Source organism: Callithrix jacchus, chromosome 5, assembly GCF_049354715.1.
Source record: "Callithrix jacchus isolate 240 chromosome 5, calJac240_pri, whole genome shotgun sequence".
NCBI classification, from domain to species: domain Eukaryota; kingdom Metazoa; phylum Chordata; class Mammalia; order Primates; family Cebidae; genus Callithrix; species Callithrix jacchus.
This window is the reverse complement of record NC_133506.1, coordinates 140,656,548-140,683,944: the sequence shown is the minus strand read 5'-3', so window position 1 is coordinate 140,683,944 and position 27,397 is coordinate 140,656,548. Positions and strand designations below refer to the sequence as shown.

The 27,397-nt window shown below is 47.0% G+C and overlaps 1 protein-coding gene across 3 annotated transcripts in view; it reads left to right on the top strand.

The window, feature by feature from the left end:
* The window catches only part of LATS2 (large tumor suppressor kinase 2), a 93,116-nt gene that overhangs the window by 49,699 nt on the left and 16,020 nt on the right, over nt 1–27,397 (top strand). For 2 of the 3 annotated variants that reach the window (XM_008998005.6, XM_002748886.6), the window contains exons 3-4: nt 23,282–23,414; nt 25,323–26,737. In XM_008998005.6, coding sequence (XP_008996253.3) covers nt 23,282–23,414; nt 25,323–26,737 — 1,548 coding nt within the window. The remainder of the gene's footprint in view (nt 1–23,281; nt 23,415–25,322; nt 26,738–27,397) is intronic. The other variant, XM_078375129.1, reaches the window with a different exon arrangement.

The window sequence follows — 27,397 nt, the reverse complement described above, 5'->3', positions numbered from 1 at the left end:
GCATGGTGACAGGTGCCTGTAATCCCAGCTGTTCTAGAGGCTAAGGTGAGAGAATTGTTTGAACCTGGGAGGTGGAGGTTGCAGTGATCCAAGATCGTGCCATTGCCTTCCAGCCTGGGCAACGGAGTGAGACTCCATCTCAAAAATAAATGAATAAATAAATTAAAAATAAAGGATGAACTGATATAAAGAGGTAAATGGAGCTTTTTGCAAACTGCTGGTTGTGAAAAAAAATCAAATTAATTTTTGACAATTCCCTAAATCCTATTTAAAACAACTACCTAGGAAACTTAAAAGTTGGGCATTAGTGAAGCCAAGTTATTTTGTTTATCTTCTTATGACAAGTTTATGAGTAAGTTTTCCTTGGGTTTTGTGGTGAATCAGTGTGTGCAGTATGGATGATTATTCTGTTCTTAACTATTTATTGGATTATTATAGCTGTTCTTAACTATGTATTGGACATGTCTTTGAATACACCACAGAAATTGTGCCACAAGTGAGTATGATGTCCAGTCCCCACTAGGTTCCTGGTCCTTCCTGTATCTGGAGTGTGCGCCGACAGTCACAACAAAACAGCCCATAACCCACTCACACCAGGGGTAGCCCTTGCCAGCCTGGCCACCTTCCTGCTGGCTGTCCCTTCATGCCTGCAGTGACCTGGATCTGCACTGCCAGAGGCTGATGGCAGAACCCTTCAGAACAAAAGACTTAATGATGGAAGAAGAGTAAGGAAATGTGTATCTAACCATTCATGGCCAAGTGCAGGATAGTTCATTTCAGTAGGAATCTAAATATTACTGGACCAAGAGAGTTATACAGTTTCCCTGGAACATTGTACATGGGACACTCAGGAGGAATTCTGAATCAGTGTTAGTCATTGTCTCAGCCCATATGTGAGTGCCAGGGTTGCCAGGCCCTGTATTGGACCCCAGGGATACTGCGGTGAGCACACTAGGCCTGGCCTGCCCTCCCGGAGTTCACAGTTGAGGCTCATCAACTTGCCAGCAAACACGCTGTCAGTGCCTCTTTTCAAAACTAACTTGTCATAAAACAGACAAGCTCTTAGAATAGTTTAAATCATCCCAGCTGGAAAAAGAATGTTGCATGGTATTTGTGAATTTTGAGAAAGGAGTTTTCATTTGGTTGAATCTGTAAACTTAAACCACTCAACAAACATTCTTTTTTTTTTTTAAAGGTATCATATTTCTTTTTTCCTTGGCCCTATGATGTTTATTTTTGTTGCTCACATTGGACTTTAAGTGATGGCAGCCGTGCTGGCTGCATAAACAGATTTTTCCACTTCAGTGAAATCAGCAGAGCTTGTTTCAGTTGCTGTGTGGATGGGCAGCATTGTTCCTTCTCGAGTCCTCCTGGCATCCATCCTCAGCATTGCCGTAAAAACCTTCCCGGTGTGTAGTTTTCTAAAAAGTGCGATCTAGCATATACATTTCACTCAGAAATACTTCCTTTATGGCAGTTCCTTAGCCAAGGCTGTGCTTTATTCATACTTTAGTATCAGCTAAGCCAAACCACAGTGGCAGTGAGGAGTGGGTCCTTTGGTTTGTTGACCCTGAATGTCAGGGCTGTCTTTGGCTCCTGTGTCTCTGTACTGAGATGTGGTTTGGCCTGAGTGAGTGGGTGGCTGCATTGCTAATCGTCCCCCCTGGTTTGCTGTCATCTGTGGGAGAACAAGAAGGAAAGGCCTTGGGTTTGGGAGAGCCCCTTCTTCCATCTGGGGTGACCTGGGAGTTTGAGGCCTGTGCACCTTTTCCCCTTCCCCCGACTCATATTACCCTCTCCTTATTGTTTTTAAGAGTACTTTCATCTGTTTTTCCTACATGTTTTGGCATTCTAATCTCCCTTCCTCCCTCCTTCCATTACTTCCTTCCTTCCCTCTTTTTCTCTCCCTTTCTTCTTCTTTTGTTTTAGAGTTGGGGGTCTGGCTCTGTTGCCCCAGGTGGAGTACAGTGGTACAATTGTAGCCCACTGTAGCCTCAACCTCCTGGGCTCAAGCAATCCTCCCATCTTAGCCTCTTGAGTAGCTGGGACCACAGGCATGTGTGGTCACACCTGGCTAATTCCTTTTTAAATTTGTTTGTAGAGACGGGGTCTTGCTGTGTTGCCCAGGATGGCCTCAAACTCCAGGCCTCAAGTGATCCTCCTGCCTCAGGCTCCTTAAGTGCTGGGATTGCAGGCATGAGCCACTCTGCCCAGCCTAATTTTATTTTTAAATAATCTGTACAAATTTAATGGGAGGACAAGAAAAAGGACATTTCAGAGAGTAAATAAAGAGAACATTCCAACATAAATGGGAAAGGGATGTAGATAACATGGAACTCTGTCAAGCCCTTCAAACAAAGTCCAGGACTTTCTACCTTGCTGAGTGCAGCCTTCCAAGTAACCTTACCATTGCCTTTTCTGGCCGTTTGGATCTTGTCTACAGAAAATTGGACTTTTTCCATGGACTTTGGAATCAGTAAACACTAATTTTTACTTTTATAATGTATAATCATTAGTATTCCTTCATGAACATTAGTCATAGTTCAAGAAATGAGATTATTATTAGGCATCGAGCCAGAACAGGCACCGAGCCAGGACAACTGTCAGGTCCGATTGGGCGGAACATGCAAGGCTGTAACTCTGGTTAGCAGCTGTTGGTAACCCAGGAGGCAGCCTGCTTCACAGTCACCGCAGCGGACGGGTCCAAGTCACCCAAGCAGGCAAACACACAAGAACTTTCACATACAGGACGTACCCCAGCACCAGGGTGGCACGCCCGTGAGCACGGGGATGTTCTTCTGCTCTGTCACCACTGCGTCCCCAGTGCCTAGAACAGAGCCTCACCCTGCTTAGTATTCCTCTGCACCGGTTCTGACTGAAGGAAATACTGCAGCAGAGACTGTGATGTCACTGACTTGGAAATGTTATCAGTACCTTAACTAGTTGCTTTGCAATAGATACAAGTACTTGGAGCATTTTCTCTTCCCACCTCCTAACCTCCCTTCTTTCATCCATGTTATCTTTGTAACTTTGGGTAGTGACTTTAATAGCCCAGCTTATACTCATGCACGTGTGGTGATGTTGGTGTAAACAAACCTACAGCGCTGGGTGCTGCCAGTCTTATAAAGTATCCAGTAATGTCCTAGGCCTTGACATTCCCTCACCACTCTCTCACTGACTCACCACAACTTCGAGTCCCACAGACTCCATTCATGTTAAGTGTCTTATATAGACATACATTTTAAAAAACCTTTTATATATGGTATTTTTACTTTATCTTTTCTACGTTTACAGATATTTAGATACAGAAACACTATTCTGTTACAGTTGCCTACAATATTCAGTACAGTCTCAGGCCTTGCAGCAAGTGTTTGAATAATATGGTTTCATTTTAAGATCATTTTGTTATAACATTGACGAGAAAAAAAATTGATTCCTGGACGGGCACAGTGGCTCACACCTATAATCCCAGCACTTTGGGAGGCCGAGGAGGGTGGATCATGAGGTCAAGAGATCGAGACGATCCTGGTCAACAAGGTGAAACCCCATCTCTACTAAAAATACAAAAATTAGCTGGGCATGGTGGTGCACGCCTGTAGTCCCAGCTACTCAGGAGGCTGAGGCAGGAGAATTGCTTGAACCCAGAAGGCGGAGGTTGCGGTGGGCCGAGATCGCGCCATTGCACTCCAGTCTGGGTAACAAGAGCGAAACTCTGTCTCAAAAAAGAAAAATTGATTCCTGGCCAGGGCCACTGTGTGGAGTTTGCACATTCTCCCTCTGTACGGTAAAATTGGTTTTGTCAGACATCATTTTGCTTAAAGTTGCAGGTTTCTAAGAACATAATGACGATGTTAAATGAGGACTTATGGACAGGTTTGTAGCCAGGAACAATATGCTATACCATCTAGCCTACTAGTAGTGTGGAGTAGGCTGTAGCCTCTGGGTTTGTGTAAGTACACTCGATGATGTTCACACAACAACAAAATCACCTAATGACGAATTTCTCAAAACATATCCCCATATTTAAGGAATACATGACTGTATTAATACATTCTGTCATTTTTTTAACTCTGTTACGTCTACAACAGCCAGCTGGTGTTTCCCCCATATTTTCCAGAGTCAGGAAAGAAGCAGAATAGATTTTTTAAATTCCTAGGCCAAGGCAAAGTCTCCACCAATAGCATGTAATGAGAACACTGTTCAGTCATCCATCACATGGTGTCACGCAGCCATGCAAAATTACCATTTTCTCAAAGAATCTGCTGTTGGACCTGAGAAGCTATAAAGTATATTTTCTGCTTTTTAGTTTACTAGCTCTCTGCCACTTGTGGATACAGTGACCAGTTTAAAAATACAAGTTTCCTGGCATGAGAAATACACATCTAGATCATTTGCAGCAAAGTATCAGAGTCCAGATTTCATGGATATCTAAGGCTCGTGGATGGGGCAGAGAGGACCTATGGATCCCAACTTTCTTGATACATACTCACCTTCTTTAGAAGCCAGTTTCAGTCTTTGATACAGGACAAGTGAGGAAAAGCAGATATTTCAGAATAGCAGCCAAGAAAGAGATAAGAAGAGGTAGGAAGGGCCATGGTCCTGATATAAGATAATTTGATGGTTAATTGGCATGTATTTCTACAAAAATCATGTCACCATCACTGTGAGGTAGCTACCATTACCATGTTGATATATATATATATGAACAAAAGTTTTCTGGAAAGGAATTTAGAGTAAAGAGACTTTACTCCAGTGAGCAGTTTGCAAACCAGGGAGATGCAGTCTTCAGTGGAAACTGAAGGTGCATTCCAGAGAATCTAAGGAGAGTTTGTGTTTTATAGTTTCTGTCCAGGTTCTCACTCAGGTTCACGAATGCAAATGAAGGAGTCAAACTTGCTTAGTTCCGATTGGCTGATGTTTGCTGAGCTCTGATTGGTCAATGTAAGTCACAGCTTATTGATTGCTTCAGGCAGGGTAAACAGGAACCGGCAGCTATGAAACTGGCAAAGTTAAGCAGAGGTGTGGGTTTTTCAGGAATTCAAAATACGTGTGTGACTTCTAGTCAGCAAATGGCCACTTGGTTCTAATCTGAGTTAAGGCCCAGTTAGTTGCGGGTCTTGAGGGATTAGCTCTTCCAGAGTTCACAATGTCTTTTGACAGTGGTTTTTTTAATGCTGTAATTTAATGAAAACACAGTCATGTTAAATGTACTGTTTGATTTGTTTGTTTGTTTGTTCTGGCTTTGTTTGGATACTTTCTTGAATATTCAGCAGTCTTGGCTGTATATGTTTGGGAATGATGTACTGAAAGCTGACTGGAAGAACTATAGCATAGGGCCTGTAGAGCCGGGGCTTTCCTGTAGGGTGACCAGGTGGAGGCTGCAGGCTTCACTGAGCACCCACCAGTGTCTGGGTCTGGAAACTTGTCCCTGGGGCCCTTCCGTTTTTGCCAGAGGAGATCTTCAGATCCGCAGGGTATGTGGCTGTTGGCAGGGAAGGAGGGTTGAAACCTGTGGTTGATTTAGTACATCCATGCTCACTTAACCCTCTGTGTTATTCCTTTGTGGATTTTTTTCTTTTTAAGACAGTCTGGCTCTGTCACGCTGGAGTGCAGTGGTGTGATCTTGGCTCACTGCGACCTCTGCCTCCCAGATTCAAGCAATTCTGGTGCCTCAGCCTCCTGAGTAGCTGGGATTACAGGCGCACCCCACCACACCCAGTTCAGACGAGGTTTCACCATGTTGGCCAAGCGGATATTGAACTCCTGACCTCAGGCAATCCCCCTGCCTTGGCCTCCCTAAGTGCTGGGATAACAGGTGTGAGCCACTGCGTCCTGCCCTTCTGTGTTATTTCTGTGCTATCTGCCCTCACTGCACTGTAGTCTGATTTGGTGTTGGGTTGGGGGCCTGGGGATACCTAAGAACCCAGGCGATCTCATATAGACCTCCAGGGAGGCTCCTTTTTCCACCTACACCTCATCCTCACAGCACTGTGGGCTCACAGTATGCATTTACTGTATTGTCCTCTGCTGTGTGGAGGTAGCAGCTGTTCCTCCATCTAGTTTCTGTACTTTAAGAGGTATTGAAATTCCTTTTTATACTGTGATTGTGGCATAGTTATGATGAAAAATTAAGAATAATAAGAGTGATTTGGTGTGGCTAATATACCACATATACCTGGAAGTTCCACATATATGTGTTTGTTACCTACATTTTTTTTTGAGGCAGAGTTTCACCCTGTCACCAGGTTGGAGTGCAGTGGAGCGATCTCAGCTCACTGCAACCTTCAGCTCCTGGGTTCAAGCAATTTTCCTGTCTCAGCCTCCCAAGTAGTTGGGACTACAGGTGTGTGCCATCACACCCAGCTAATTTTTGTATTTTTAGTAGGGACAGTGTTTCACTATGTTAACCAGGACGGTCTTGATCTTTTGACCTTGTGATCTGCCCGCCTCAGCCTCTCAAAGTGCTGGGATTACAGGTGTGAGCCACTGTGCCTGGCTGTTGTTGTGTTTTTACTTAACAGTCTGTTAATTGTTTTAGCTTGCCCTTAGGATAAGTATAAATTCCCAGACTTGACTTGCTGGCCCCAGGAGTAGGAATCGTCTGAGACTAATGATCCAGCAGCAAATTGGAATCAATTTGCAGGAACAGTTTCTGCAGAGCTTCTGAGAGGAGAGGAGAGGGGAGGAGAGAAGGTGTCAGGGAGAGATGCTTGTTCAGCACTTTGCAGAGGGCTCCAAGGCATCAGATAGCAGCATGTTTGCTCCTGCCTTCTAAGAGCTGACCACGTGGTGGGGGAGCCAAGGCACGAATGAGCTGTGACTTGCACATTTGTTTCTTCATTTATTCGTTCGCCTGTTGGTTCATTCATTCATTCATCACTGACCACGTGTGACTGAGCAGTTTTTACTTACCAGACACAGTGAATGTGAGCTCAGTTTCTGGCCCAAAAAGCTGGCAGGACAAGGGGGCAGGACTGTGAAGAAATAGCGAAAGCTATGGGACAAACAACCCTGGCCTTTGTTTTACTGTTAGAACTCTATACAACGTGATTTTGCAATGTGCTTTTTAAAATTCATTATGTTTTTGTGATTTATTCATGTTGATAGATGAGGCTCTGATTTGTCTTAATTGCTGAACTGTGTTGTGCTGTGTAATTATACCACTGCTTATCTATCCACTTTCCTGGTGATCGGTATTTAGATAGTTTCTAGTTTTCCACTACAGACAGAAGGGCATTGAGTATTCTTCCTGTCTCCTCTGGCATAGGTGGGGAACTTACCTAGAGGGTGGAAGTGGAATCCTGGTTGTAGGATTTCAGCATCTTTTACTTTACTAGATATGTTCAAAGTATTCTCCTATGTGATTGTACCAATTTACATATCTTTTCTCAGTTTATCAAAATACAATCTCTCTCTAACTTTGCCAACATGTGCTAGTGTCAGACATTTAAAGTATTTGTCAATCTAATGGGTGTGAAATGCTCCCTTGTTTTGTAAAATGAAGTTCTGTGATTGCTAATGATATTGGACTTCTTGTGACTATTTAAGTTTTGAATGCAGACTTTACCACTGCCTGTATGAACTTGGGAAATGATTACGTCTCTGAGCCCCAGTTTCCTGGTTTGGTGAAACATAAATACCTACATTTAGAGTTATTATGAGAAGAAGGGACCACATGCATGGTTCCTGGCTGTTTCTGTCTCAGTGTGAAGTCATTCTACCAACACCCCCAGCGGGCCACCCCTACCCACTGAGGAGACCCCCCTCAGGCTGTAGTCTGTAGCGGCAGGGGCCAAAGAGGTCCTGTGAGAGCAGGGGACACCTCCTGAGAACCCCAGCAGGAGTCCTTGGTGAGCCACCCATCTGTGGATGCAGCGCCCTAGTGTCTGTCCCACGGTAGCTGGCGATGCAACCCTCCAGCACCACCGCACCTCTGTGGTATCCCACTGGCCTGTCAGCTTCTCACCCACTTCTCCGCTTACACCTGGCTTCACATGGTGGAACAAGAGTGGGCCTTTTAAAACAGAAGTCAGGGCTGGGCACAGTGGCTTACACCTGTAATCCCAACACTTTGGGAGGCCGAGGCTGGTGGATCACTTGAGGTCAGGAGTTCGAGACCAGTCTGGGCAACATGGCAAAACTGTCTCTACTAAAAATACAAAAATTAGTTGGTGTGATAATGCATGCCTGTAATCCCAGCTACTCAGGAGGCTGAGGCAGGAGGATCACTTGAACCCAGGGGGTGGAGGCTCTAGTGAGCCGAGATTGCGCCACTGCACTCCAGCCTGGAGCAACAGAGCAAGACTCTGTCTCAAAAAAAAAAAAAGCATATTACCTACAACTATCCCTTTTCTTACCCTTGGCTTTGACTGGAAGAAACCTGATTATTGGCTCAGCCTCAGTTCCTGGAAAACAGGCTGTCATCTGTAGACACAATTTTTAGCTTTTAGAAAGAAAAAGCCTGCTACTTTATCATCAGTATGGATGATGCCTGTCCTGACATTCCACTGTCAAAAACATAAATAACAAAATAAATTCTAACTGATATGGTAACCGCCAAGTTTTAAACAAAATGGTTGAATTTTAAAGCATTGTTGGAAAATGGAAACTTGTTACAGAGATTCTGAGCCTTTGTAAATATGACTTAAAAATGAAACCCATAGGCCAGGTGTGGTGGCTTATGCCTGTAATCCCAGCATTTTGGGAGGCCAAGGTGGGCAGATCACGAGGTCAAGAGATCAAGACCATCCTGGCCAACATGGTGAAACCCCGTCTCTACTAAAAATACAAAAATTAGCTGGGTGTTGTGGCACGCGCCTGTAGTCCCAGCCAGTCGGGAGGCTGAGGCAGGAGAATTGCTTGAACCCGGGAGGCAGAAGTTGCAGTGAGCCAAGGTCGGAGCGACATTCTGTTTCAAAAATAAATAAATAAATAAACTAAAATTCAAATTAAACCCATAATATGTATCTATTTCAAAGTCATACTGTAACTTTTTCAGAAAAATACATAAAAACTGCATAGCCAGGGGATTTCAGTTTTTGCTACCACACTTCATAACTAAAATATTTGCGTACTTTACCAAATCACCTTGTCAGTGACTCTTTTGAGGACACTTTGTGAAAGTAGCAGATTACTATCTTTCTTTTTTGGTGAAGCTATAATTTGCCAGATCTTCCAACCTACTTGACAGCATTTTACAAATAACCACAGGGAAGCAAGCTCTGTTCAGTCTGCATCCAAATGTCCCCGCTTCCCTGGGTACTCACGGGCTGCTGGTCCCCAGCAGTGCAAGCCATGGGAGGCATGGAGAGCCCCAGAGTCCCAAACATGTACAGCTACTCTCTTAAAAAGTCACAAACACACACAGGTACTCTCCTAAAGCCCCACAGTCGGAGACAGGTGTATGTGGTGAGGCAGGCCTATGTGCTGTTGTCGAGTGAGTGGTTCTTTTTGATGGAGACAACAGCAGAAGTTTCCAGGCAGCCTTTGTCTGGAAGTGAAGAGCAGCATCTTCACACATATTTAGCCTACTTAACTGTAGGGGCCAGGAGTGGCTTGGAGCCCAAACAGAAGTCTGCTCTTCCAGAGTCATATTTAAGCTGTTCATGCTTCAGCTCTGAGGACTCTGGCTTATTTTTTGGCTAACTTTTAATGCTCAGTTATGGCACAAGTCAGTCCGTTATAAACTCAGTCTCATCATAGTACGTAACTTAGGTGGCACAACAAGTCTCCGTAGAGCCAAGCTGTCTGTCCACTTGCTTTTTTTCAGGGATGTGCACTTTGGGTGCTGGAAACTAGGGCTGAGGGGAGGCCACCTGTGAGAGCTGCATGTGTGTCATGGGCCTGGTCTTTCTCTGCTCACTAATGACAGCTGTCCCAGCCTCTCTTGGGCCCTGGCCTACCACCTTGCCTGCTATGATTTTTCTCCCTCACACGTCGTAAGCTGAGGCAGAAACTGAATCCCTTGTTTTTTTTGTTGTTGTTTTTTTGTAATAGCATAGGGATCTCACTCTGTCACCCAGGCTGGAGTGCAGTGGCACAATCATAGCTCACTGCAACCTCCAACTCCTGGCCTCAAGTGATCCTCCTGCCTTGGCCTCCCAAAGTTCTGGGATTACAGATTTTCCTTTCCTTTATGAAGACCTTTTTCCTACTAAGGTAGTGTTCCCAGCAAGAGTGTGAATTAAACCCCCAATTAATTCCTTCCTTAATTCTGCTGCTAGAGGTCCAGCAGACAGGGCTTTGTCTTAACCCATAGTTTACCACTCTTTTTGTCAGAAAAAACACTGAAAGTTCAGAGTGAAGCTTGCACATGAACTTGGCAAGCCCTTTCTTGACCCTGGACCTGAACCTACCTTGGAAGGCAGAGAAAGCCCCATTTCTACCTGGGTCAGTGCAGCCCTGACCAGCATGAGCCCTGCCCAGCAGGAGGGCCAGAGGCCAGCTCTGGGCCCCAGCATCCCTCTGGCTTACACCACACTCTGTCCAGGTCTAATGATTTTCATTCTCCATTTTCTCTGTGCAGTCTTTTCTGCCCACCATACAGTTTGTTGGGCCTCCTTTTGAGTCCTACACCAGCCCCAGCGCCAGCCCTGCCCTCCATCTGACCACATTTTAAAGTGGGTATCTCTCTAACTTAGTGTTTGGTTGCCTTTTGTGTTGGGAAAACATTGGCCTCTGCCCACTTGTGACACCAAGCCCTCTTGACTGATGATTCCCAGAATTTTCCTAGAATTGCATCTTCTGTGGGACCAACGTGGTCCTTCCCATGGAGTACCCCATTCCAGTGCTGTCCGCTGAGAACTTCCTGGCTATGCTGCTTTTCCCAAGCATTCATAACGCTGGAGCTGGTCTCTGTCCCTTGGTGTCATGCTCATGGCCTGGCACACGATGACTCCAGCTATGAATTTTGCGTAATTACTTATTTTCCTGGTGACTTGTACAAACCAAATTTTAGTGTACCTGCTGTCCTCCTTAAAAACAGGAATGTCTGGGTGGGCATAGGTTTTGGAAGGAGACAGAGAAAATCCTTCCTCGTGAAGCTCTTGTGTAATCTCACATTGGGCTTGGCTCTCAGACCCGCTTAGATCCAGATACTGTTGGATAGCCCCATGGACGCAAAGCGCTTCCTGCCAAAGTAGATGCGTGCCTGCCGGGTTGGAAGCAGGGGGCCAGGAAACCCACTGCGGTGCTGGTTTCCTGCGCTCAGAACAGCATGCTGTGTGCACACACAGGTTCATGCCGACACACACGTGTGCTGGTTGGTGCCCAGTAATGCTGCTTTAGAAAACACTAGGACTGAACAGGATGTATAGTGTTAAAGGTTGATTCTCCCCTCCATTACAGAAGCTTTTTTTTTGAGACAGAGTTTCACTCGTTGCCCAGGCTAGAATGCAATGGCACGATCTCGGCTCACTGCAACCTCTGCCTCCCAGGTTCAAGTGATTCTCCTGCTTCACCCTCCCACGTAGTTGAAATTACAGGCATGCCCCACCACGCCTGGCTAATTTTGTATTTTTAGAAGAGACAGGGTTTCACCACATTGGTCAAGCTGGTCTCAAACTCCTGACCTCAGGTGATACATCGGCCTTGGCCTCCTTTCAAAGTGCTGGGATTACAGGCGTGAGCCACCATGCCTGGCCACCATTACAGAAGCATTTTTAGGTGCTCTTGAATGTTATATTCTTCTGTATGTTATATTCATTTTTTAAGTTTCTTTGTATGTATTTTATTTTTTTAAAATTTGAGTATGTTTTTCTCACAGAGAGATTTGACCTAGTAATAGTAGCCATAAGAAAGAGTTTAGCACACTTTAAGAACAAAAGCATTTAAACATTAACCATTAGTAAAAGTAATTTTATAGTAAAATATTAACCCAACCAAATATTTACTTTGGGGCCTTAAAAGATGTAAGATTATTTAAAAAGACACTCCTGGCCAGGCACAGTGGCTCACGTCCATAATCCCAGCACTTTGGGAGGCCGAGGTACACAGATTGCTTGAGCCCAGGAGTTTGAGACCAGTGTGGGTAACATGGTGAAACCGTGTCTCTACCAAAAAGATAAAAATTAGCTGGATGTGGTGACGTGCACCTGTAATCCCAGCTACTTGAGAGGCCGAGGCAGGAGGATTGCTTGAACCCAGGAGGTGGAGGTTGCATTGAGCCAAGGTTGCATCACTGCACTCCAGCCTGGGTGACAGAGCAAGATTCTGTCTTTGAAGAAAAAAGAAAAAGACAAAAATTAGGTTGGTGTGTTGGTATGCCTGTAGTCCCAGCTACTTGGGAGGCTGAGGTAGGAGGATCATTTGGGTCTGGGGAGGGTTTGCAGTGACCAGAGATTGCTCTACTGCACTCCAGCCTGAACTCTGAGCAAGACCCCTCTCAAAAATAATAATAAATTTAAAAATATATATTTATTTAGGATCTCAAAGTTCACTGATCACACCAGCAATCAATAATGGGACAGTAATCTCATTTTTTGGAGAAATATTATTTCTAAGCCTGTTGTTAAATCTTTGTGTTAATAATTGTCATCTTACCTATTTGAAAATTTAACTTCTTTTTTTGAGATGGAGGGAGTCTTGCTCTGTTGCCCAGGCTGGAGTGCAATGATATAATCTCGGCTCACCACAACTTCTGCCTCCCAGGTTCAAGCAATTCACCTGCCTCAGCCTCCCAAGTAGCTGGGACTATGGGCATGTACCACCATGCCTGGCTAATTTTTATATTTTTAGTAGTGACAGGGTTTCACTATATTGGCCAGGCTGGTCTCAAACTCCTAACCTCGTGATCCACCCGGCTTGGCCTCCCAAACTGCTGGGATTACAGGCCTAAGCCACCGCACCTGGCCAGAAAATTTAACTTTTCAGAAAACTTTATGATATTAGCAGCAATTGAATCTATTTGGTCAAAAGCTGAGGAGACCAAACCATTCAAAATTTAAATTCTTAAAGAATTTTGACCAAATAGACTCAATTGCTGCTAATATCATAAATGTTTATGGGATTACAGACCAGGTGCAGTGGCTCATGCTTGTAATACCAGTACTTTGGGAGGCTGAGGTAGGGAGGATTGCTTGAGGCCAGGAGTTTGAGACTACCCTGGACAATATAGTGAGATGCTGTATCTAAAAATAAAAAAGAAATTAAAAAATAAAGTTAGCTGGGTATGGTTGCCTGCACCTGTAATCATAGCTTCTTGGGAGGCCAAGGTGGGAAGTTTGAGCCCAGGAGTTAGAGGCTGGAGAGAGCTTTGATTCCACCACTGTACTTCAGCCTGGGTGACAGAGCAAGACCCTGTCTCTAAAAAATAAATCACAAATTTTAAAAAGCTAGGCACCATGGCTGACTCCTGTAATCCCAGCACTTTGGGAGGCTAAGGCAGGCAAATTGCTTGAGCTCAGGAGTTCCAGACCATCCTTGGCAATGTGATGAAACCCCAGCTCTACTAAAAAAATAACAAAAAATTAGCTGGGTATGGTGGTGCCTGCCTGTAGTCCCAGCTACTGTGGAGATTGAAGTGGGAGAATCACCTGAGCTTGGGAAGTCAAGGCTACAGTAAGCTGTTTTCACACCACTGCACTCCAGCCTGGGCAACAGGAGTGAGACCCTGTCTCAGAAAAAGAGGTAATTAATTTTTAAAAAGATAATTAATTATGGGTCTATTTGTCCAGATTATACACAGCAGAGAACAAAGTAGAGTCAATTATCTACTGTTGTGTAACCAACCATCCCAGAATTTTAGTGACTTAAAAATAATGGCTTATTATTTCCTATGGCTCTGTGGGCTTGGCTATGCTTAGCTGGGCAGTTCTGCTCTGTGTGGTGTCTCCTGGGTTTCCATGTAGCTCATCCCACTGGGAATTCAGCTGGGGCCGAACACCCAAGAGGGCCTCACTCATGGGTTGAAACTGTGGCACAGTTGACTGAATCTGTCTCCAGCCATGGTGGGATCTGAGGAGTAAAAATGGAAGCAGCAGGTTTCTTGAGGGCAAGGCTCAGAACTGGCACAGCAGCATTTCTGCTTCATTCCACTGATAGAGCAAATCATGGGCCAGCCAATATTCAAGGGGAAGGGAAGTAGATTTCACTTCGTATTGAGAGCTGCTCCCTGTATATACAGGGATGGGAGAAACTATTAGTGCCAATTGTTTGGTAGCACTGTTAGGGACACATGAATAGAAATAGAGGATCCAGGACCCCTGAAACTATTCAGTGTGTGTGTGTGTGTGTGTGTGTGTGTGTGTGTATACACAGGGAATTTGTGGTATATTAAGTTTCTGTGGAATGTGCTTTACCTCTGTTCACCTATTTCAATTGTGACAAAGGTCAAGTCTTTTTTTAGCAAACATCCTTCAAAATGCTGGAATTTTACAGTTAAAAGGAACTTTGGGATTAGCTCATATATTCTTATCTTGCCATTTTATTGGGCACAATTGGGATCTGGAGAATTTTTGTGATCTGTCCACAATTATGCAGCTAGATAGTATAGGTAGTTTTGTTATGGAGTTTGATATACATGTAAGCATCTTATTGTCATGTTCTCTTTAGAAACCATTGCTCTTTCAACATAAAGTTAAGTCATACTTTAATTTTTGCCATGTTCTAATCAATCCGTTGTTCATAGCCGTAACTGATTTGTATACCTAGTTACTAAAAGACACAACATTCTATACAATCAGCATTTTTACATGTTAACACTACTGAAAGTTGCCTATTTTGTTACTGCTACATACTTAGCATCTAGAGCAGTGGTAGATTTGTTTGAGTTGTAGTTGTAAAAGGTATTATTTCTGGCTGTGGTAAGTATATTCTAGGGACTATATTAATTAAAATTGTTGTTTAGTAATGGCCATGTGACCTCTAACTCCCATCCCACACTTTCCTATTTGAGGGGCTGATATACCTAAATCTGACAGATAATCATTATGGAAATCAGTTTTTCAAAAATGAATTATTTCATCCTGAGGATAAATTTCAAGAAATAAAATTATTAAATCAGGGTACAAAAAATGTAATAACTTTTGATACTAATAAATATCACCCCTGAATATTTTTGGTTTATACATGACCGAGAATAGTTTCACTAGCTCACTTATCTTTCTAATTATTGATTTTATTTTGGTGCGAACAGTAGTTATAAAGTGCTCTTTATCAATGTTTCTTTTTTTGTTTGTTTGTTTGTTTGTTTGAGATGGAGACTTGCCCTGTTGCCAGTGCTGTAGTGCAGTGGCATGATCTCAGCTCACTGCAACCTCTACCTCCTAGGTTCAAGCGATTCTCCTGCCTGAGCCTCCCAAGTAGCCAGGGCTGTATTGGTGTATGCTGCCACGCCCAGCTAATTTTTAAAATTTTTTTTGTATTTTTAGTAGAGATGGGGTTTCCTCACATTGTCCAGGCTGAAGGCCAGGTGTCCTGGCTCATGCCTGTAATCTTAGCATTTTAGGAGGCTGAGGCGGGAGGATGGCTTGAGCTCTGGAGTTGGAGACCAGCCTGGGTAACAGTGAGAACCCATCTCTACAAAAAACTTTTTAAAAAAAATCAGCCAAGCATTCTGGCTCCCACCTACAGGAGGCTGAAATGAGAGGATTGCTGAAGCCCAGCAGGGCCAGACTGCAGTGATCCGTGATTGAGCCACTGCACTCCAGCCTGGGCGACAAAGCAAGACCCTGTCAAAAAAAACCTGCTCACTTCTGTGGCGCAACACGTATACTAAAACTGGAACAATAAGGAGATTACCATAGCCCTTAAAAATATATAAAACAAAAACAAAACATTATGCCAAATTTCTTCTTCATTCATTTCCCATAAGTTACTTTTAAAAAGTTGTATGTTTATGCCTGTGTGCGAGGAGCAGGTGTCCTCTGTGCACGTTTCTGGTGTACCAAGGTGCAGCACCACCAGCTACCGGAGGAGGTCGCTGCAGGGGCTAGAGCTGCTGCTGCATCCATTCGAGGTGACAACTCATTTTCTTCTTGCACGCAGACATTTAAACTCCAAAGGCCACTTCTTCCATTGGTCCTCCACTTGTTTTCCAGCCACAGTTGGCTCGCATGCAGCGCGTGCTGCATCTGCCCAAGGTCGTCAGGGCCATGCCTTGCGTGGACAGTGTTGAGGAGGGGCCCCAGTTCTCCGTGAACAAGATTGCCAGGGCTCCAACCCCGTGTGGACAAGGTAGTGGACAAGGTTACTAGGACCCCCGCCCTGCATGCACAAGGTCTCTAGGACCCCTGTCTCATGTGGACAAGGTTGTGGAAAAAGTCGCCAAGGCCCCCACCCCGCGCATGTGCACGAGGTCGCTGTGGCCCCCACCCCACGTGGACGAGGTTACTGCGTGGACAAGCTTATGGTGCTCTGCCCCACCAGCCAAGGTTGTCGGCCCCGCCCTGCCTTGTCCAGTGAGGACAGGGTCATGGGGACCCGCCTGCCCAACATCGCTGGACATGGGAGGGGCACACAGCAGTGGGGCCTCTAGAGGAGCTCTGGGCCCAGAGGGGCTTCATTCTTCCAGGCGCCTTTCCGTGGGGGTGGGGTTGAAACACTCTGGAAATCCCAGCTCCTCTGCTCCTATGTCCTGGTCAAAAAATCTAGGGATTTGGGTTGGGGGTTTTTTGAAGACCAGCCCACATGCAATCCTCCAAGGAAGCTTAGGATCTTGCCAGAGATGAGGCAGCCTTCTCTCCCAGCCAACTCTTCCTCTTCTCCGCCTCATCCCCTCCTTCCCTCCTTCCCTCCTTCCTTCCTTCCTTCCTTCCTTCCTCCCTCCCTCCCTCCCTCTCTCCCTCCCTCCCTTCTTTTGAGACAGGCTCTCTTGCTCTGTCCCCTAGGCTGGAGTACAGTGGCATGATCTCAGCTCACTTTTGCCTCTGCCTCCCAGGTTCAAGTGTTTCTCCTGCCTCAGTCTCCTGAGAAACTAGAACTACAGGCACCCACCACCATGCCCAGCTAATTTTCTTACTTTTTACAGAGATTGCGGGGGGGGGGTCTTGCCCAGGCTGGTCTTGAACTCCTGACCTCAAGCAATCCTGCCTCCGCCTCCCCAAAGCACTAGGATTACAAGCATGAGCTACGACTGAAGTGAAAGTTACCTGAGGAAGCCTGAGAGACAGGCAGACACAGACAGACAGAAGGCCACGAAGACACGACAGGGCCAGAGCACTTCATTTCTGCTTTTTTAGCCAAACCTCATAGCTGGAATGTTAAAACTTTAGGATATGGTTTTGCTAAGGCTTGAAAAATGTTTCCTTACCAGGAAGGGCTGAGGGGAAGGATCTTCATAGGAAATTCCTTCCCTCATACATAATAATTGTCACTGCATTTAAATTACTTGCATTCACAGGGCAATGCACGTGAAATACTTCTGCTGCTTAGGCATTGTGAGTCCAGCTCCTACCTTGCTAAGAGCTAGTGGTAGATTGAAGGAATGTCTTCTGGTTCCCACCCATCCTTGTAGGCCCTATACCCACTAGAGGGGGACCACGCCAGGAGAGTAGAGCGTGTGTCAGGAGCCCATGCTGGTCTGCCTGGCTGGAGCACTGGGTGAGGCCAGCTTCCCCAAGGGACAGCAGAGGAGATCATAATGGTGTACCTGCAACAGAGGCCTGGACCATCCAATGGGGAGCCTTGGAGCTGGGATGCGGTCCTTGAAATTGAGAGGAACTGCCTCGAGATCCTGGCAGAGCCTGAGGTGCCCGACACCTCAGCCACCTCGACGTTTTGTTACGTGGCTCTTTTGCAGTCCTTTCTATATCAGACAGCATGTGGGCAAACCTCACATTTCCAGGCTTCATAGTGTTAGATTCAGTTGTAAGTGAATACCAATTTGTTGACAAAATGTAAGAGGAGAAATATTTGGGAAAGATACCTAAGGTACAGATGTTCAAAACTGCTTTATTAATATGTAATTCACACACCTGAAGTGGAGTTTTACAAGAGTTGTCAGTAGCAGCAGGAAACCAGTGAAGTTTGAAATCTCGGTTTATCTTGCCCTTTTTTATCCCTCCCCAGTCTCTCTGTTTTAGCCATGAGGCAGAAAACTTGTTGAGGAGCTCTGCTTTAATGGAGTGGAAAGAATTCCTTCTGTCTGGTCCAGGTCCACCACCCCAAGCTGAGGACAGCCCACTGCAGTGCATGTGACTGCTGTCCAGAAGAGATGAGGCTGCCAGGCCCCCAGGGTATCCTTGATGCAGTAGTATTTAGCCCTACTAGCTTCTATTCTGCAGCAAGTCTGACAAAAGAATTTTTCATTTAATGTATATGAATCTGCAAGAACAGCCCACAGGGTAGCAGATAAGGGCTCCGGGTAAGAGCCCATCAGACTCTTATTTTGTAACCATTGTGGCTCCCCAAACTGTGAGTCATAGAGTTTATGCCATGTTAGGTTTTGCTGAATTTGATGTGGATTGTGAATAATAATATCAGTTCTCCCTTCAAAGTATCCCAAATCTTCTACCAGGCCAGGTGCAGTGGCTCACACCTATAATCCCAGCAGCTTGGGAGGCTGAGGCAGGTGGATCACCTGAGATCAGGAATTCGGACCAGGCTGGCCAACATGGCAAAACCCTGTCTCTACTAAAAATACAAAATTTAGCCAGGTACGGTGGTGCATGCCCGTAATCCCAGCTATTCAGCAAGCTGAGGCAGGAGAATTGCTTGAACCTGGGAGAAGAGGGTTTCAGTGAGCCAAGATCATGACATTGTACTCTAGCCTGGAGGACAGAATGAGACTCTGTCTCAGAAAAAACAAAAACAAAAAAAAAGAATCTTCTACTACTCTAATGTAGGTAGAAAAAAAATTCTTCTGGACGATGTGAGATGTGAAAGAAATCTCAAAATTGAGATGCTTACAAGGTTGGCAGGACTGAGAGTACAGGTGAGTTAGACGCAGGAGATGGGGTTTTGCACACATTGAGCATCTTACTATTGCAGCAGGTGGCATGGAGTGGTCACTAATGAAGCAAGTGTTGAACGTCACAGGTATCTTCTGCCAAATCTGGTGCTAATATGATGGCTTCAACTCCAGCCTTGATAACTGTCTATAAGAGAAGGCTCCATTTATGGTAAACAAGTTCAATGGATTAGCATCTTTTTTTTCTATGAGACATTAAACAATCCTAAATTAAACTTTCTTGAGTGTTTTAGGAGAAAAATTTAGTGTGTGTAGGATTTTCTTGTTGTATGTGGCTAGGTGACACAAAGTCATCAAAGTCTTGTTAGCCTATCACATGACTCTGTAAATAATTAGTAATTGGTAAATAGGGCATGACACACAAGTTCAAAGGCATTAAGATTTTGTGAGCTTCTGTAGAAGAGGCTCTCCTGAAGAATGGCACATGTGCAAACTAGATAAAGGAGTAAAAGTTGGAAGTTGCTGCTGCTGTTAATGTTGATTTGAAATTCCCTTTATCCTGTGCCTCGGTGCATCTCTGCTGGGTGCTTTAGCTCCGTCTTCCACACACCAGGACAGCCTGCCCAGTGGAACAGGCAGTGTCTTCTCACTCCCTGCTTGTAGCTCTGTCCTCATTTCCTGTATCCTATGTCAGTCTAATTTAGTCACTCACTCATTCATTGAACAAATACCTGCGATCACTTTCTACACACTAGATACCAGAACACATACCTGAGCTGTCCTTGCCTTCAGTTGACTTGCAGCTTCATCCTTGCTTTGGGGCAGGGCTGCCCAGCCTTTCCACATCTTGGCATAGACGTGGCTGATGTTTACACAGCACCCTGAGGTAAGCTGCACGAGATTGGAGGTGTCTGTTGAGGCTTGGTGAAAAGAACTCACTACACTTCTTTCTATAATTATTATAAGAAGAATACACAGTAAAACCTTAGAGTCATAAATGTCAAACATGCACAAAATCTACAATTACAGTTTTTATGTTTTTTCCCAGAAACACATAAGATACCTTTGGGAACTGTAACAGCTAACCCTTAGATCATGCTGATGCCGAAACGTGACATTATCTCCTTTAGTCCCAAGAGCAACCTGTTAGCCTTATTTCCCAGATGAGGAAACAGGCACTCAGGGTAGGGAAACCACTTGCTGAAGGTACCACAGCTGCTAAGTGGAAGAGGGGAGGGGTGAACCCAGGCGCATGGCCTCCATCTCTGCTCCCTGGACCACTGTGCCAACCTGCCATCTTTTGGAATAGCCACCTACAGTTCTAGATAAAGACTCTTAAAAGGCAATCTTTATACATTCTTTTTTTAAAAAAAATTTTTATTTTTTATTTTTTTTCTTTTTTGAGACACAGTCTTACTTTGTTGCCCAGCCTGCCCTACTTCCTGGGCTCAAGCAATCCTCCTGCCTCAGCCTCTTGAGTAGCTGGGAGTACAGGCATGCACCACCAACACCCAGCTATTTTTTTGTAGAGATGGGGTCTCGCTGTGTTGCCCAGGTTGGTTTCAAACTCCTGGGCTCAAGTAGTCTTCCCACCTCAATCTCCCAAAGTGCTGGGATTACAGGCATGACCACCACATCCAGCTTGGTCTCCACACACTCTTAGAAACGAAGTGGCCAAGCTCCTAGGCTGGCTTCAGCTGCACATCCTTGACACACTCCTCCCGCCTCCTGGCTCTGACCTCTTGCCATTCCCCAGACTCTGTGCTTCACTCTGTGATTCTGCATGTACTTTGAGCCCAGAGGTCATGTATTTCTGATGGATTTAGAAGTGGGTTCCCATTTCCTTCAGCATTTAAATCATAGCTCTATGTATATGTATAGTAGCATCTTCTGAGAGTTAATGTATTTCTTGTTAAAGAAGCATTGATGGACAGATAACAAGGGCAAGCGTCAGTCAACATGGGTTATTTGAAGGGTTTATTTATAAACAAGCTGGCTCATGAGTGCGGTTCACTTTTATGACTTGAAACTCCCCTCTGAACATGAGTCTTCACTTGTGGTCTCCTTGCAGAGTTTTCTTACTTGAGTTCCTAGATTTGAAGCACAATAAACATGCACATCTTGAGTAGTGGGTGCTTTGTAAACAGGGAGAGAGTTTGAGAACATCCACATCGACCTAGCCTGTCCTGGAGGTGTCCCTTCCTTGGCAGTCAGCAGGTACTGGGTTAACAAGCACAGGCTGGTGATTCACCCTGCAGGAGACAGAGCGTTTGTCACGTTTCAGACAAAGCAATTGAACGGTTAGTGCTGATGGAAAGGCTTGCGGTTAGAGTTGGCCCCAATTGGCACATTTTTTTAATGGTCGCCAAAAGCTCCAGGGTGATCCCACAAAGATGTGGTCTTATATCGTATCTTCCTCTAAGCTGTTGAGTCTTTGCAGACGTGATCTCATCACATAGCACAGCTGTGAAGTAGGCTGTGGGAGTCTTATCTCCCATCCCAGGTGAGGCCAGGAAGCATTTCCCTTCTGAACCACTGCTGTCTGCTCTCTGCGGCTCTTCAAGGTTGTAAACATTCGCCCTTTCTGGCAGTCCCAGTGCCACTTCAACAAACAGCTCTGTTCTTATTACCACTTTCTAGTCCGTCACTTCATGTCCTTCCACTGTGACGTGGCCTGCCCATGTGGCAGCACCTCCCCAGGCCTTCCACCTTGTGTTCCTCTGCAGCCCCTTCCCTGTCCCTGCCATCTTGCCCTGCCCACGCCCTCATCGCTAAGAACACAGGCACAGGTTACAGCCAGCGTTTTCTATCCTGCCACTCTGCTGTCATATGGCCAGGACTGGAAAGCTTGATTTACTATTAGTCCATCACATGTGGATAGTAAGTGCTTAATTTGTTCTAGGCACTGTGGTAAGTGGGCAGATGCAGGCATGAGTAACATGGTTTTCTGGTCCTTCTCGTCCTAAGGGAACCACAGACACACAGCTGAGTGTGATTCGGGTCATGGGCACCACAATGCCCCATCCAGAGGAAGGGAACACTGTGCTGTGTCTCTCTGTGCAGAATGGCTCTAGGACCAGGGCCAGGCTTCATGCTGCAGAGCAGCCCTGCACCGCCTCCCCCACTAGAAAGACTCCCTGGGTCTTTCTACATCTCCACCTCTTTCTTGGGTGCTCTCTGGGTAACTGTGGGCTCCTTTCCAGGGCTCCCCATTGTGCATTTTGTTTCCTCCTGCCAAAGCCCTTTTTGTGGCCTTTGCCTGCTTCGCCCTTGTCCCAGAGCCAGCCTCAATGGTGTTCTTTTCTCTCTGCTCACCCTCCCTGTTTGCCTATGGCTCTTTCCGTCCTGAAAGATGAAGGGGGCGTCATTGTCAGAGCCTCACAGTCCCACCCCCCTGGGCTGTATCTCTTCTGCACCCTCCTGCCTGTTCTGTCTCCCCCACCTGAGTGCCTCCAGCTCTGCACCCAAAACTGTCCCCAGCCTGACCTGCTGACGTGTGTGTCCCTGTTTAAAAGCTTCCTTGACTGCCTGCAGATGGAACAAAACCCCGGAGAGCCTGGCCCCCATCTTGTGCATCCCTCTCCACATCTCCATCCATCCTGGTGTGCTGCTGCTATGAGCCCATCTTTCCCCAGGCTTCTGCTCTGGCTGTCCCATCTGCCAGGAATGCCTTTTCTCTCCAGGGCTCAAAGTCTGGCACAGCTTAGCCATGCCACCTTAGCCTTCCACCTCGTCCTTCGGATGGAAGGAGGCTTTCTCCTGTGGCCCTCATCCATTTTACTTGCCCTCTCTGGTGGTGGCCACCAGCCTCTGTCTTGTGTTCATCCCACAAGCAGTTTGAGGGACCTGTCCTGTGCCAGCATGGCTCCTTGGGCTCCTGTTGTGTCTGTATTTTCTTTCTTGTACCAGTCAGATCTCTAAGGACCAGTCCTCTGCTGCTGTAGCCAGCACAGGGCATTGTAAATAGTAGGCATGTAATATATGACTCTTGGGCAGCTGCACCCTCTCCTTGGGGACAGGTTTCCTCATCCCAAAGTTAGCCTGGGGGTGAGCTGAGGTTAAAGCCAGGTTCCCTGGCTCCCACAGTTCTTCCCCGTAAATGTTTCTAGTTTTAGGTTCATCCTGAACTCACCAGTCCAACCACAAAACTTTTCTAAGGAGAAGCAGAATCGAAATCTCTGCCTATCATCAAAATTCCCATATGTCCTTAACAGAAGGCCAAATAGTCTGTGGTGTGGCTTATGCTAGGCTTTTGTCATCAAGCACTTGCAGGACACACAGCCACCTGCACTCATTCTGAGGGTCTCCTGCAGTGCTTCACAGGTTCTCAGCAGTGACAGAGGCAAAGTGTTGCAGCACAGACTGGGGACGGGAGTCCCTGGCAGCTTTGCTTTAGGATGACGTGTACTTCCCTCTCCTTTGCTTCCCTCCCAGGAGATGGCTGGCCGAGCTCTCAAGCAAACTGGTAGCAGGAGCATCGAGGCCGCCCTGGAGTACATCAGCAAGATGGGCTACCTGGACCCAAGGAATGAGCAGATTGTTCGGGTCATTAAGCAGACCTCCCCAGGTGAGCCCAGGCCCACAGCATGGTGGGCGAAGACGGTTTGTGGCTTTAGGACACAAAACCATGGGCAGAGAGGTCCGACCTGGCCTGGCCAGAATCAGTTTCCTGGCACATTGCCTCATTCTGGTAACAGGCAAGCTGAGCCTGCCCTGCCCTGAGAGAGCCAGGCCCTGGTAGGGGCAGCCCCAGGTGGTAGAACAGGGGATGCGCCCGGCGCTTGTGAAATTACCTTGGTACTTCCTACCTAGGGGAAGGTGTGTGCTTGTTTTATGAAAGATCAAAAAAGTCAGCAAAGTGGGAGTAAAAATGGTCTTTTCACTTTTCTCTTGGGCCTGTGGAGGGATCTTTGACAAGGGTGGCTTCTTTCCTCAATTCTAAAACACACCTCTCTTACATCATAGCCTCTGAGAGTGGCTGCTCGACGGCAGGCAGCATGGGCAGAGCTGAGCCCCCCTCAGCATCCCCTTTGAAGGGCCTGAGGCACCGCACCAAAGCCCTGCTTTTCATTGACTATGGGCGAATGTTACCTTCCCAGGATGGAGCACATGGGCCCTGTGATCTGTGATTGGTACCTGAGGCCCCTGGGGTGTGATAAAGGCGCAGTGGCTCAAGCCTGTAATCCCAAGACTGTCTGATCTGGTCTGGTCTGGTCTGGCTTTGTCTTGTGTAATCCCAACTCTTTGGGAGACCAAGGCCAGAGGATGGAGACAGGAGTTAGAGACCAGCCTGGGCAACACAGGGAGACCTCATCTCTATTTAAAAAAGAAAAATTATAATAATTAGCAAGAGCTTTACCTATTTTATGGGAAACCTACTTCAAGTGGCAAGTGAGAAAAATCTCACTTTTGTAAGTTGAATATTCCTTGTTAAGAAGACACACATTTCTGTTTTCTTTTTTTAAGAGAAGAAACTTCCTTAAACAGCTGCAGCTGGCCATCCATGTCAGGATTCTTCCAGTTTTGAGGTCTTAGAGCACAGCTCAAAGGGAAAGCCAGGCCCCATGTTCCCTGCAGATTTCCCTCTGCACTTGCCTTTGGTGTGTGTATTCACTGACATCTTCTGAGCCCAGGGAAAACCAAGCCTTAGTGTGCCTGTGACCTCTGGTCAGTGCCAGGCTGTCAGGGCCTTTACTCTGCTAGGTATCAGGTGTGGTCTCCCTATAGGCAAGGCACAGCCTTTCCACCTTGTGGCGCCCTCTGCCAAGTCGAGCCAAGCAGAGAGCAGTTGGCCTAAAGAAGTGAAAGGAGCCTTCGTCCTTCCTTCTGGTGTCTGTTTCAGAGGAGGTGTTCAAAATGGAAGTCAGGATTAAGGTAGCAGCAGATGAAATCAATTTGGATATTTGTTAGAGGGGTTTTGTGTGGTTGTTAGTGTTGTGTATATGTTGCTTTGTTTTAATACAGACCCCCAAAAAACCTAGAAAATGTTTTAATTTGGAAAAGAGGTGAAAGAAAAGTGGAGCAGCCGCTGCACAGTGGATACAGTCCTGCCCTTTGTGTGAGGGAACAGCACTCTGGGAATGGTGCGGTGGTAAACTCAGCCTCCCACAATTTGGGCATGATAAGGTTTTGAAAACAAAGCTGGCACTGTGCAGCTCCCTAGCCTGACAGGAGAGTGACCCTGGTACAGTCCCCAGGGGTTAAGGATGCACCTCAGGACTGGGATGCTGTCTTCTTTTCTGTCCTTGGCCTCCCTGCGTGCCCTTTTGCGCCCACTGCCCTAACACATTAGGGTGACTGGCAGGGCAGAGGGGAGCCCACTGACCCTGTGCTGGGCAGAATGCAGCGCATCAGGGCCCAGGGTTCAAGACCCCCAGCCCTGAGGGCAGCGCTAGAGTGGGGACCAGCCTGAAGGTACCAGAATCCACTGATCACACCCACTTTGATGCTGTCTTCCCATTTTTTTCCACTGCAGGAAAGGGGCTCATGCCAACCCCTGTGACACGGAGGCCCAGCTTCGAAGGAACCCGCGATTCTTTTGCATCCTATCACCAACTGAGCGGCGGCGCCCCCTATGAGGGCCCAAGCTTTGGCGCTGACGGCCCCGCGGCACTGGAGGAGGTGCCGCGGCCGTATGTGGACTACCTCTTCCCCGGAGTCGGCCCCCATGGGCCTGGCCACCAGCATCAGCACCAGCACCCGCCCAAGGGCTACGGCGCCAGCGTGGAGGCAGCAGGGGCGCACTTCCCACTGCAGGGCGCTCACTACGGCCGGCCACACCTGCTGGTACCCGCGGAGCCCTTGGGCTACGGCGTACAGCGCAGCCCCTCCTTCCAGAGCAAGACGCCGCCGGAGACTGGGGGCTATGCCAGCCTTCCCGCCAAGGCCCAGGGGGGCCCTCCCGGCACCAGCCTCGCTTTCCCGCCCCCCACCTCCGGGATCTACGTGACACACCCACACCACAAGCAGGCCAGCCCAGCGGCCCACCAGCTGCATTTGCTGGGCTCCCGCAGCCAGGTGTTCACCAGCGACAGTCCCCCTCAGAGCCTGCTCACCCCCTCTCGCAACAGCCTCAATGTGGACCTGTATGAATTGGGCAGCACCCCCGTCCAGCAGTGGCCAGCCGCCACCCTGGCCCGCCGGGACTCCCTGCAGAAGCCGGGCCTGGAGGCGCCGCCGCGCGCGCACGGGACCTTCCGGCCCGACTGCCCAGTGCCCAGCAGGACCAACTCTTTCAACAGCCACCAGCCACGGTCGGGCGCTCCTGGCAAGGCTGAGCCCTCCCTTCCCGCCTCCAACACCGTGACGGCCGTCACGGCCGCACACATCCTGCACCCGGTGAAGAGCGTGCGTGTGCTGAGGCCTGAGCCGCAGACGGCTGTGGGGCCCTCGCACCCTGCCTGGGTGCCCGCACCTGTGCCGGCCCCGGCCCCAGAGGGCCTGGATGCCAAGGAGGAGCACGCCCTGACGCTGGGTGGCGCGGGCGCCTACCCATTGGACATGGAGTACGGAGGCCCAGACCGGAGGTGCCCGCCGCCGCCCTACCCGAAGCACCTGCTGTTGCGCAGCAAGTCTGAGCAGTACGACCTGGACAGCCTGTGTGCGGGCGTGGAGCAGAGCCTCCGTGGAGGCCCCAGCGAGCCCGACGGTGGCGACAAGAGCCGGAAAAGCACCAAGGCGGACAAAGGCGGGAAGGATAAAAAGCAGATCCAGACCTCTCCCGTTCCCGTCCGCAAAAACAGCAGAGACGAAGAGAAGAGGGAGTCACGCATCAAGAGCTACTCGCCATACGCCTTTAAGTTTTTCATGGAGCAGCACGTGGAGAATGTCATCAAAACCTACCAGCAGAAGGTCAACCGGAGGCTGCAGCTGGAGCAAGAAATGGCCAAAGTAATTTCTCACTTCCTCTTACTGTTTGCTCCCAGCTCTTCCGTTTACTGGTAATAGGAAGCATGCACAATCCCTTTTCTGTTTGGACTGTATATCCCTTATCAACACAGCTAACAACGGGCGACAGTCTGGTTTTGGGGCCAGCAACTTGGAGAAGTTGCAAATGGTGTGATCTCCCTTTCTCCTTTCCCCTTTCCCCTTGACTCTTCCAAAGAATCAGAGATAGCTGTGCGTAATGTAGCCAGCCTAATGTAGTTAATCTACAATTACATTGTAGGTAAGTAAACAAATTGAGTTTTAGGGCATGTTCTTAGGTAGCAGAATTCATCACTAATTAATAATAGAACATTCTGAATGAGTAGAAACAAAGTTTGAGGTTTTATAAATTGATATTGTGGGATTTGGGCAGAAAAACATATCTAGTAGTGATCCATTCTTTTAAGTGTTTAATTAGTAACTAATTATTTAAATATAACTTAGTTGACACTAAAGTCCTGGAGAAGGTAATTATTGACGAAATTATGTAAATTAAAATGTAAGAAATTTAAATCACACAAAGCCAATAATTCCAAAGCCTAAAAACCAGATTTGTGTTCTTTCCAATGTCCCATATTCATTGACTTTTTAAAGATATATCTTTCATTTATACGTTTATTTTTT